This window comes from Enoplosus armatus, chromosome 7, assembly GCF_043641665.1.
Source record: "Enoplosus armatus isolate fEnoArm2 chromosome 7, fEnoArm2.hap1, whole genome shotgun sequence".
Lineage (NCBI taxonomy): Eukaryota > Metazoa > Chordata > Actinopteri > Centrarchiformes > Enoplosidae > Enoplosus > Enoplosus armatus.
In genome coordinates this window covers 930,001-942,500 of record NC_092186.1, presented here as the reverse complement: position 1 = coordinate 942,500, position 12,500 = coordinate 930,001, and the positions used below count along the sequence as shown (strand labels likewise).

Genomic DNA, 12,500 nt, shown 5'->3' with positions numbered 1-12,500 from the left:
GGACAGGAAGTGGCAGATTCATCAGTGAGTGAAATACGTTAGTTGCAGATGTTATTTACAGCTGGCTGAGATCACAGTGTGAGCCTTTTCCTGATCCAGATCAGATACCCTGATGCAACTAAATCACCAATGATCATTTCTCAACACGCGTGCAGTAAAACAAGTCCGGTCTGAGAGCCACACGATGCAGTGAGTTCGAACCCGCGGCCGAAGCAGCACGCTGCACACTGTGACGCTGTGCAGAGTCTGAAGCGGCCGGCTCGTCATCGCCGCTGTCCTCATCGCCTAATGGCAGAGATATTAAATGACAACGTCTTTAAATCTTATGAATATGAGGCCAGGCAGTCACGGCCAATACACATCAGTCTGCAGAACATCCTGTTAGCGTTATGAGCTCTCTGCCGCTGCCGCCGTCTGCTCCTCACCTCCATTATATGGCCGTGATGGGCCGGCTTCCCAGGCCCAAATTAAAAGAAGAGGAACAGAGTCCTTGACGATGAGGCTTCGTCGATGGAAATTAGCCTAAGTGTTGTCATTAATATTTCCCAGAGCGGGCTAATGTCTGCGTCGTAATGTTAAGAACAGGATATCCCCTCAGTATCTGCTGAGGAAGGCTCTTTGGGGAGTTGGAGAAACCTTTATGTGTTCAGAGATGAAGGCTAATGTTCAAAGTAAGTCAAGTTTTAGATTTAGTGTGAGCTGCGGTTTTCCAGTTTAGTTTCTTCACTGAGGAGACGAGCTGAAGTCAGACAGCTGGAAGCTTCTGGATCCGACAGTTTGACTGATTTAAAGAGTCTTTTCATTCATAGGGTGTCCAAAAACCAGAGCAGATGCACTCGAGTGGATTTTCTTTTAATCTTTTTGGATTAGTTCTCAGATCTCCTCTGCCTCTGTATCAAAGCAACGTTCCTCTTGTTCTTCAGATTTAAAGTATTTGTAAGAACAAGGCCTCTTTACACTCTGGACACTGGTTCACATGTGGAGCCTGTATATGAAAAGTCACTCAAACTCATCTTTAAACACTGACGAACGTTGTTTCAGGGTTTCGGGGACGGCTCCGTCCTGCCAGAAGACCTTCGACAAGAAGAGGAGGAGGAGGAGGAGGAGGAGGAGGAGCCAGAGCTGATCCTGGATGGAGGTCTGCCTCGCTACACCTCTTCCTCTCTGACTTCTGACCTCCTGCCTGTGGAGGAGGGCAGGGAGATGGCCGTGGACGAGGAGGTGGAGGGAGGGGAGGAGGAGGAGGTGAAGACGCAGACGAAAGTCGAGGAGAGTACGGGCTCCCTCCCCAGGAAACCACCTCCGTCGTGGGAGGAGTGGAAGCTCACGTCCTCCCGCCGGGCCAGAGGAGCAGAGGAGGTGAGGGTGTGGAGCTCAGCATGTAGACGAATGTAAAGCCTGAATTTACTGTAAATCGTGACCTTTATTTACCTCAACTGCCGAGAGAACAGGTCGTATATCAGAGACAGACCTGCTTTACATTTGATGATACCAAGCCGGGTCTCAAATACAAGCCGGGGGGAGAAACAAGGGAGGATAAACTCCTGGTGCCCGTCAGATAATGTGCAACAGAGTGTACATCACTTTAATGTAATAAATGCAATATAATCATGTTCAATACTTTGTTGTTCTGATTTACTCAGTTTCAGTCACTGTGGGTGTTTAATGTCTCAGCCAAACTGTATTTTGTAGTAACTTATAAGTGCCACAAGATGGCGATAGCTACACATTAAGTACTGTATGAGAACCGTGCAAGTGACCTGCCGATGTTTCACAATAAAAGCCTTGTTAGGAAATGAAGGGATTCTGTCCATAGAAATGCTAGAGGGCTTTTAATTTGATACAGGAAGTGTTGAGTTTGTGTTAACAGCATAATGCAGTAAAAAATTAGAAATGAGAAAATTACGGTATGTTAGACACAGACCGACTCTTCCTCCATGTTCACCTGTTCTGCAGCACTAATGTCACCAGTACAACGACACACACACACACACACACACACACACACACACACACACACACACACGGATGGCGGATTGAGCTTTAATATCAGCATTGATACCTTCAGTTCTCTGATATTTGATATTTTCTAGTTGCTGTTTGACTGTTTCCTCCTTTCAGTCTTGGAGAAGAGAGAAGCAGGAGGAGCTCAGAGAGGAGGAGGACCTGCAGAGATCAGACCAGGAAGGCACGGTGTCTGTAGGAAACCTGATTCTGGGTGAGAAAGACAATCTTTCGAGTCTTTATTATCGCTTCTTCAAATCATAGAAATCATCACAGGAATATCTGAGAGAGGAACAAAGTAGGGCACATATACATGTCTATCTGACGGCGTCCATGGAACCAAGACCCAGTGAGGTGGAGGAAGACCCAGGACGAAGGCCGGAGAAGTTCTTTAGTGACCCGTTGTGAGCAGAGACGTCTGTCATGTTGAGATCACAGAACAACGAAGCATCACAGATGTTTAATGATTGTCGAGGTCGTCCTTCACCTGCAGACCAGATAAACAGTGAAACACAGTGAACCAGCTGTGTGGAGGACGCAGCAAGTGTGTGTGTGATGTGACACGTGTGTGTGTGTGTGTGTGTGTCTGTGTGTCTGTGTGTCTGTGTGTGTGTGTGTGTGTGTGTCTGTGTCTGTGTGTGTGTGTCTGTGCAGGTATTCCAGACTCCAGAGACAGTGAAGCAGACTCTGAGCTCACTCTGACAGACACCGACACAGAGTCAGTATCTACTGCACCTCCTCCTCCTCCTCTGTCTCTTCACCTGTAATGTCTCCTCCTCCATCACCTCCTCTGTCACCTCCTCTCTGTCTCCTCCTCCATCACCTCCTCTCTGTTTCCACCTCCTCTCTGTCTCCTCCTCAATCACCTCCTCCTCTCTGTCTCCTCCTCCATCACCTCCTCCTCTCAGTCTCCTCCTCCTCTCTGTCTCCTCCTCCACATGTCTCCATCTGTCTCCTCCTCCATCACCTCCTCCATCTGTCTCCTCCTCCATCACCTCCTCCTCTCTGTCTCCTCCTCCATCACCTCCTCCTCTCTGTCTCCTCCTCCTCTCTGTCTCCTCCTCCATCACCTCCTCTCTGTCTCATCTGTCTCCTCCTCCATCACCTCCTCCATCTGTCTCCTCCTCCATCACCTCCTCCATCTGTCTCCTCCTCCATCACCTCCTCCTCTCTGTCTCCTCCTCCTCTCTGTCTCCTCCTCCATCTGTCTCCTCCTCCATCACCTCCTCCATCTGTCTCCTCCTCCATCTGTCACCTCCTCCATCTGTCTCCTCCTCCATCACCTCCTCTCTGTCTCCATCTGTCTCCTCCTCCATCACCTCCTCTCTGTCTCCTCCTCCATCTGTCTCCTCCTCCATCACCTCCTCTCTGTCTCCTCCTCCATCACCTCCTCTCCCTCCTCTCTGTCTCGTCCTCCATCTGTTTCCTCATCCATCTGTCTCCTCCTCCATCACCTCTTCTCTGTCTCCTCCTCCATCTGTCTCCTCCTCATCACCTCCTCTCTGTCTCCTCCTCCATCACCTCCGTCACCTCCTCTCTGTCTCCTCCTTCATCACCTCCGCTCTGTCTCCTCCTCCATCACCTCCTCTCTGTCTCCTCCTCCATCTGTCTCCTCCTCCATCACCTCCGCTCTGTCTCCTCCTCCATCACCTCCTCTCTGTCTCCTCCTCCATCACCTCATCTCTGTCTCCTCCTCCATCTGTCTCCTCCTCCATCACCTCCTCTCTGTCTCCTCCTCCATCACCTCCTCTCTGTCTCCTCCTCGATCTGTCTCCTCCTCCATCACCTCCTCCATCTGTCTCCTCCTCCATCATCTCCTCTCTGTCTCCTCCTCCATCACCTCCTCTCTGTCTCCTTCTCTGTCTCCTCCTCCATCTGTCTCCTCCTCCATCACCTCCTCTCTGTCTCCTCCTCCATCTGTCTCCTCCTCCATCATCTCCTCTCTGTCTCCTCCTCCATCATCTCCTCTCTGTCTCCTCCTCCATCACCTCCTCTCTGTCTCCTCCTCCTCTCTGTCTCCTCCTCCATCACCTCCTCTCTGTCTCCTCCTCCTCTCTGTCTCCTCCTCGATCTGTCTCCTCCTCCATCTGTCTCCTCCTCCATCACCTCCTCCTCTCTGTCTCCTCCTCCATCTGTCTCCTCCTCCATCTGTCTCCTCTCTGTCTCCTCCTCCATCTGTCTCCTCCTCCATCACCTCCGCTCTGTCTCCTCCTCCATCACCTCCTCTCTGTCTCCTCCTCCATCTGTCTCCTCCTCCATCACCTCCTCTCTGTCTCCTCCTCCATCTGTCTCCTCCTCCATCACCTCCTCCTCTCTGTCTCCTCCTCCATCTGTCTCCTCCTCCATCTGTCACCTCCTCCATCTGTCTCCTCCTCCATCACCTCCTCTCTGTCTCCATCTGTCTCCTCCTCCATCATCTCCTCTCTGTCTCCTCCTCCATCACCTCCTCTCTGTCTCCATCTGTCTCCTCCTCCATCATCTCCTCTCTGTCTCCTCCTCCATCACCTCCTCCATCTGTCTCCTCCTCCATCACCTCCTCCGCTCTGTCTCCTCCTCTGCTCCTCCTGGTTGTTTCACAGTCCTCTGTCGCCCTCTTGTGGTGTCTTCTGTCATAGAAGAAGAAACGTGTGAAGTGAATTTCACTGACAGTCTGATTACTGACACGACATCTTTATTTCTTATCTTTATTTTTCACTCACGCTTTCTTCTTCCATCTTTGTTTTCTCCATGTTTTTTTGTGGCTGCTTGATTCTATCAGATATTCTGGATTTGTTGCATCATTTTGGACACTGTTCCCTAAAATTCATCCCGACAGAGTTGATCTCTTTGGAAGCTTTGGGATGAGTCTGACCAGACTGAGGTTTATAAAGACGAACCCACGTTTCCAAATGATTTCCCATCTTGTCGGCTCGTTCGTGTGCGGGAAGTGAAGGAGTGAAACGTTCTGGATGAAAAATGTCTTTGTTGTTTTCTTTCTGTGCAGGTCTGTCAGAATGATTGACACAGAGAGAAGGAAGAGGCGGAGCCAGGGAGGAGCCTGTCTACCAATCAGAGGAGGCCACCGGTAGGTGACCTGCTGCACCTCCAGCAAGTTACAGCGACCGCTGCAGAAAGCTGTCGCTGACTGTGTGTGTGTGTGTGTGTGTGTGTGTGTGTGTGTGTGTGTGTGTGTGTGTGTGTGTGTGTGTGTGTGTGTGTGTGTGTGTGTGTGTGTGTGTGTGTGTGTGTGTGTGTGTGTTCACAGTGATCTTCCTGAAAGAGAGGAGGGGGAGGGAGAAGAAACTCCTGCCTTCAGTCACTGGGGACCCCCCCGCAGGTGAGACACACATACATACGACCAACGTGAGCAGGTGTGTGTGATGGTCCAGAGAAGTCCTCTCAGGTCACTTCTCTAACCCATGTTTGAACACCTTGTTTGGGGTATTTTTCTTGTCCAGTTGTTGTGGAGAACCTCTCTTCACATTTTCAGTAGACATGTCGACATGCGATATGTAGAAACATCTTCAAGTGTTAAAAGCTAAGATAAAAAACAATAAAAAAGGAATATGAAGGATTCATGTTTGTCTCCCCCATGTTGGTGTTTACACGGTCATATGTGTCTTCCTGAGCCTCGGGGGAGTGGAGGGGACTAATGAAGAGTCTTTCTGCCCTGCAGGGTGGAGGTGTGGCCGGAGGAGGGTCAGTCTTTGGGTCTGAGCATCGTGGGAGGTCGTCATGTCATCAAGCGTCTGAGGAACGGAGAGGAGCTGAAGGGAATCTTCATCAAACAGGTTTTGCCAAACAGTCCTGCTGCCAAAACCCAGTGTCTGAAGACCGGGGACAAGATCCTGGAGGTAGGGCTGGGTCTAATCCCTGGGTCAACAGCTACAGTAAAATGATACTGTTCATGGATTGGCTTTGTTTAGTCACAACGTGTCACCAGAAGAAGAGTTGCAGAGCAGAAACTCACTTCTGTTGGTTTTATTTGGCCTTTATGTCCCAGCAGTTCTGCAGGTGGAGGTGAAGAGACTCACCTGTGTGTTTTTAATATTCATCAACAGCAGCAAGTTGGAATATAATCCAACACAAGAACTTCTGCAGCCTCATTGTCTGAAATCTCATCTCAGCCTGAAATGATGGATTTTAATTCTGCAGTAACAAACCTGTCAAACATCATCCCCGTAAACAAGGACTCTGTGGACCGCCTCACACCTGAGATAGAGCTTCCTGTCTCAACAATGTCTGCTGTGTGTGTGTGTGTGTGTGTGTGTGTGTGTGTGTGTGTGTGTGTGTGCGCAGGTGTCAGGTGTTGACCTACAAGCCGCCAGTCATGAGGAAGCAGTCAGTGCCATCAAATCAGCTCCGAGCCCCGTCGTCTTCATCGTCCAGAGTCTGTCAGCTACTCCTCGGGTACTAACACACACACTGAAGCCCCATTCAGGATGAACGTCACCGGGGGGGGGGGGGGGGGGGTGACATGAACATGGCATGAACATTCAACAGGACAAAGACTAAAGCCTCAGGGGGGCGCTGGAGAGCTGAAGGGGAGGCAGAGATACTGCAGGAGGTGAATCAGAACTGAGTCACAGCAGCCAGTTCACAGAAAGACTGGAAGTCATTGTGGGTGGGGGGGGGTGTAAAGTGACCCACATAACAGCTCCAGACAGGATTACCAGTGCAGGTGATGTTAAAATCACTGCACCTCCCACACTTGTGCTGAACACACACACAGAGGACACGCGTGTCACACACACACTGTGAATACAAACACATCATGTAAATGTGGAACACACTCGAGTCTCACAATGTGTGTGTGTGTGTGTTTCAGCCTGTGTCTCTAACAGCTCCCAGCTACAGTAGACACAAAGCAGAGAGGACAGAGTCTCCGGTAAGACCTGGAGTCAGCTCACATGTGGGTTTCTTGTTGGGGACAGACGGATGTCTCTGGATCTCCTCTCGTCTGTCTTTATCTTCACTAACAAAACTGTCCTGTCTTTCTAGTAAACTGTGAGTCCTGTAGAGTCCAGCAGAGGGCAGCACAAACCAGCACACTGGACTGACTTAATGGGGGGGGGGCTAATCCCTTTCACTGTATATTTGACATCAAAGACAACACATGCTAACAGTTTGACACCTCTGATATGTTCTATGAAGGTTGGGACACAAACAGTGACTAAGTTTGTTTGTTGTTTGTCTCTATAGCAACCAGGTGCAGCCCCGTCCCCTCTGAGACAGCCCCCGCCCTACAGGCCTCCCAACCAATCAGAGCAGGAGCTGAACTCTGACCTGGAGCAGGCCAAAGGTCAGTAACACACATCTCACTCTCTAACGTCCTGCTCATAAACATGCAGACGCAACACAACACTCCTCCGTCAGTCCAAACACCACCTGCATCCACCCGACCGATCAAACCCGTAATCACGCTCAGTTGGTGACAGTGGTTGGACAGTGTCACGGGGCCTCTGCTGCGGCTCGTAGTGATGGAGCAGGAAGTGTTTCTGACTGTGTCGATCATCAGCACGCTCCACCCAGCGTGGTGGTGCTACAACAGTTTACTTCCTGCGTCATTATTATGTCATAGAAATGTTTCTCGTTTCTGTGAAAACAGCTTTTTAAATCTGCTGTAACTACAAGGCAGAGTGTGTTCACGTGGACAGTTCGGTCACTGTGTCCTGTCTGTGTGTAGCTGCTCTCTCTGCTGCACACACAGCTGAAGTTAGCATGTGAGATAGCCGCAGCTAAAGCTAAAGCTAAAGCAGGCTGTAAGACCGCGTCGATCTCTGGTATGTAGTTTGTTCATATTGTGGCTGTAATGGTCACTGCAGCCTCTGGGGGGCGCCAGCAGCCCTGTACACTTTTATTGATAAATGAGCAGCTGCTGCTTCTTCTCTGTTGGCCTCAGCAGTAAACGAGCGTGGGGTTAATGGAGTCTCTGGCAGCGTTTTGGCTAAAACCAACTCATTAACACACACACACACACACACACACACTACCTTTAACCGATTCCAGGTTGATTTTCTCTTCCTCATAATGCAGCACAGCACATCTTCCTCTGCTCTTCATGAAATGTTGCTCCTGTTTCAGTCTGTCTGTCCATCTCGTCATTCACTTCAGCTTCTTCTTCTGATATTAAAGCTGATAGATATTGGGAGAATGTCCCAGGTGACTGATCCAGGGTCAGATCCAGTATTCATATTTTCATAAATAAAAGACAGATTTGATAAATGAGCGGATGCCTCACAAAGTGATTTAAATATTGAGTTTGAAGCTTCATTCTTAATAATGAGAAAATCCAAAGTTATTTCAAGTATTAAAACTAAAAAGTGATTAATTTGTCTAGAGCTGCAACGATTAGTCAATGAATAGATGAACTATTAGACTCTGATCATCAATTAATCGTTACAAATTTTTTTCTGGCTAAAACTCCAAACTGACTCGTGTGACAATGTTTTGCTGTCCTCTGTTTTATATCTCAGTAAACTGAGCTCCAGGAACGATTAATCAATTCATTGACAAAATAATTGTCAGATTGATGGAAAATATGAATAATAATAATGAAAATAATCCTGTGGTTCTTTAATCTTTGTCCTCTGTTAGTCGTTAAAATACTCAAAGGATCAGAATTTCATTGAGCTTAATATTAATAATATTGATCAGTTAAAGGGATCTTTTCTTTAAGAAGTCTAAAAACATCAGTTTTCAGCAGGAACCAATGGGCTGAGAGCTGAGAGCCACAGACAGGAAGTGAGACAGGAAGTGAGACAGGACAGAGACGGACTGACAGGTTGCTGGTTTGAGTCTGAACATGAGATCTGTTGACTGTAAGAACAATATGTAATAACAGCAGACTGGTGTCTCTGCGTCACTGTGTCCCTGTGTCTCTGCGTCCCTGTGTCTCTGCGTCCCTGTGTCTCTGCGTCCCTGTGTCTCTGCGTCTCTGCGTCCCTGTGTCTCTGCATCCCTGCGTCCTTGTGTCTCTGCGTCCCTGTGTCTCTGCGTCCCTGTGTCTCTGCGTCTCTGTGTCTCTGCGTCTCTGTGTCTCTGCGTCCCTGTGTCTCTGCATCCCTGTGTCTCTGCATCCCTTCGTCCCTGTGTCTCTGCGTCTCTGTGTCTCTGCGTCTCTGTGTCTCTGCGTATCTCTGTCTCCGTGTCCCTGTGTCTCTGTGTCTCTGTGTCTCTGTGTCTCCGTGTCTCTGCGTCTCTCTGCTTTAGTTTCTCTCATCAGTGTCGGTGTAGTTTGAATCACTTGATCCATCAGAGTGTTAAACAGCTGTGACAGCAGCTTCCTCTGTCTGCGTGTCCGAGTCAAATCTTAAGTCTTCCAGATGAGTCTGTCCTCCTCGTGTGGCCAGAGACAGTGGGAGAGATACTGGTCTGATACTGGTGGTGTTCTGGTTTACACCATGTTGCTCTCCAGCAGCAGCCGTGTGTTAACAGGCTACATGTTGTATACACACACACACACACACACACACACACACACACACACACTCACACAGTTCACACACACACACAGTTCACACACTCACACACACACACACACACACACACACACACAGTTCACACACTCACACACACACACACACACACACACACACACACACACACACACACACTCACACACACACACACACACACTCACACACACACACACAGTTCACACACTCACACACACACACAGTTCACACACACACACACGCTCACACAGTTCTCACACGCACACACACACTCACACAGTACACACACACACGCACACACTCACACAGTTCTCTCACACACACATACACACAGTACACACACACTCACACAGTACACGCACACACACACACACACTCACACAGTACACGCACACACACACACACACACACTAATATATTTGTGTATATCAGAGTATTTCAGTATATTTTAGTATATGTCAGTATATCTCGGTGTGTATCAGAGTATTTTAGTATATGTCAGTATATCTCGGCGTGTATCAGAGTATTTTAGTATATATCAGTATATCTCGGCGTGTATCAGAGTATTTTAGTATATGTCAGTATATCTCGATGTGTATCAGAGTATTTTAGTATATATCAGTATATCTCGGCGTGTATCAGAGTATTTTAGTATATGTCAGTATATCTCGATGTGTATCAGAGTATCCCGTGTGTCTCGAATATCTCAATTTATTATCTCAGTGTATTTCAGTTTATTTTAAAGTAACTTAGAGTATCTCAGTTTATCTCAGAGTATCTGAGTATATCAATTTACCTCCGAGTGTCTCCGAGTGTCTCAGAGTCCTTCCGAGTGTCTCCGAGTCCTTCCGAGTGTCTCCGAGTGTCTCAGAGTCCTTTCTAGTGTCTCCGAGTGTCTCCGAGTCCTTTCGAGTGTCTCCGAGTGTCTCAGAGTCCTTTCGAGTGTCTCCGAGTGTCTCCGAGTCCTTTCGAGTGTCTCCGAGTGTCTCCGAGTGTCTCAGAGTCCTTTCGAGTGTCTCCGAGTGTCACACTTTGTCTTGCTGTATGTGCATGTTTTGGTGTTGTACTGTAAGCTAGCAGACAGGCTAGCAGTGCATCAGTGTGTTAATGTGTGTGTTTCTGTCTTTGCAGGCCTTGTTTGAACCAGCAGTCGGTCGGTCCGTCCATCCGTCCGTCCGTAGGCCTGTTACAGGACAGAGTGGAGGACGTCTTTCTTTACTTTTACTCCTCTCGGCTCTCTTTGGTCTTTCTCTCTCTGGATGTTTGGGGTTTTCTCGCCCTCTGGCCTCGGTTTGGTGCGTTTAAAGCGGCGGACGGGGGTGGGGGTTTTTGTGAGGGTTTTTTTCCTGGCTGCTGGTTGGAGGGTTTCGCTGTTTGTGGGAGGAGCTTATTAGCTACTGGTTTTAATGGGGTCTGGTGTTTATGGGCACGGAGCTGAATGAGCTGTTTGGTGAATGATGTGTTTTAAGAACATCTGTCCTGTTCAATCTGGAGGTCTAACACTAATAACCTGAATTATTCTGATAGTAACCAGGTGGAAATGACTTTTGTACCAATTTATTAATTTTATTTTTTTATTTTAATGTCTTTGCTGGATGAGAGGAATCTGGAGCTCTTTTAGATGAAGATTATAAACTGGAGTAGCACAGTTCTCACTGGGCATCTCTTGTGATTCAGGACTTCTCTCCATGTCTGCGTTTCATATTTACTGACCACAACGACTAACATTCATAAATGCTGCAGAAGTTCTGGAATCATTTACAGCCTCCATCGTGACTGAAGTCAGAAGACAAACATATGACAAAGCAAGTTAATCATTAAGAAAACAGAAGTCCAGTTTAGTGAGATATTGATTCACACAGGATTCATATGTAAGAATCATCTCACACATGATGACCCCAGCTAATGCTAAGTAAGTCTCAAGACCTGGTTCTAGTGAAACAGGAGTTACACCACAGATACTAAACAAAGTCAAAGTCAAACGAAATGTTTTCATTAAAAGAGGAACTGGTAGGTTTGTTATTCAGGACGTTCAGGCAGAGCTGCAGTTCAGGTTCATTTTCATTTGTTGTTTGAAGTTTGTCGAACTGGATTGACTAAAGTGCCAATATAAATATGATAACTTGTTTTTACTGAATAAAACTGACTCAATTAAAGTCTCCGGCAGATTCATTTTACATGTACATGATAAATTAATCCTGGGACAACTAAGGCTCAGTCCTCTGGACTCTGGGACAACTAAGGCTCAGTTCCCCAGGTCTTTAGTCTGAACTTTGGGACAACAAAGGCATAGTCTCCTCTAGTCTAATCTTCTGGGACAGCTAAGGCTCAGTCCGTCCTGGTCTTCTTTAGCATGGACTTGTGGACAATTAAGGCTCTGTCTCTCTTAGTCTTTTGCCTGAACTTTGGGACAACAAAGGCATATTCCCTCCTGGTCTTTAGTCTGAATTGTGGGACAGCCATGACTAGGCTCCCTTGGTCTTTAGCCCCCTCGGTCTTTAGGTTGGACTCTGGGACAACAAAGACATAGTCCCTTCTAGTCTTTGGCCTGGACTTTGGGACAGCTAAGACGTCCCCAGTGAACAGTAAACAATGGCAGTACATTTTTACGACTGATTGTAAAACGGTAGGCAGACCGTGTAGGAGACTAAAATAGTTTAATGTGATCCCTCGTAGTGTCTTTGTCCTCCTTAAAAGCCTAAAAATGGCTGAGGATTGGACAAACCGATGCTTGTTTACAGCTTTTTGATGAAGTGTGTAATGAGTTTAACACAGATCATTTGACTGAATCACAGCTGATGAAACATATTGTGTTTGGCATGGTGAGGGATGGAGCGTCTGTCCGGAGTGGAACACAGATTTGATTTGGTGATGGTGCTGATGGTGCTGATGGGTGCAGCTCGTCTCTCGGGTCGTGCCGCCGCCTCTTCTTCTCTTTCCCTTCATGTCTCCTTTATATTCCTGGTGAAAAATGATATTGGCTGCGGCAACAATAATAAATGATTCAATCCACTTCCAAATGCTGTTTCAGGTTGTTTTTCTCAGAGCAGCAGCAGAACA

General features: G+C 47.7%; 1 protein-coding gene across 1 annotated transcript in view; it reads left to right on the top strand.

Moving 5' to 3' along the window:
• patj (PATJ crumbs cell polarity complex component) overlaps nt 1-12,500 on the top strand; it is a 96,182-nt gene that overhangs the window by 37,774 nt on the left and 45,908 nt on the right. The window contains exons 21-29 of the mRNA XM_070908664.1: nt 1,042-1,359; nt 2,122-2,218; nt 2,659-2,722; nt 4,988-5,068; nt 5,249-5,320; nt 5,660-5,837; nt 6,283-6,393; nt 6,812-6,871; nt 7,186-7,285. Coding sequence (XP_070764765.1) covers nt 1,042-1,359; nt 2,122-2,218; nt 2,659-2,722; nt 4,988-5,068; nt 5,249-5,320; nt 5,660-5,837; nt 6,283-6,393; nt 6,812-6,871; nt 7,186-7,285 — 1,081 coding nt within the window. The remainder of the gene's footprint in view (nt 1-1,041; nt 1,360-2,121; nt 2,219-2,658; nt 2,723-4,987; nt 5,069-5,248; nt 5,321-5,659; nt 5,838-6,282; nt 6,394-6,811; nt 6,872-7,185; nt 7,286-12,500) is intronic.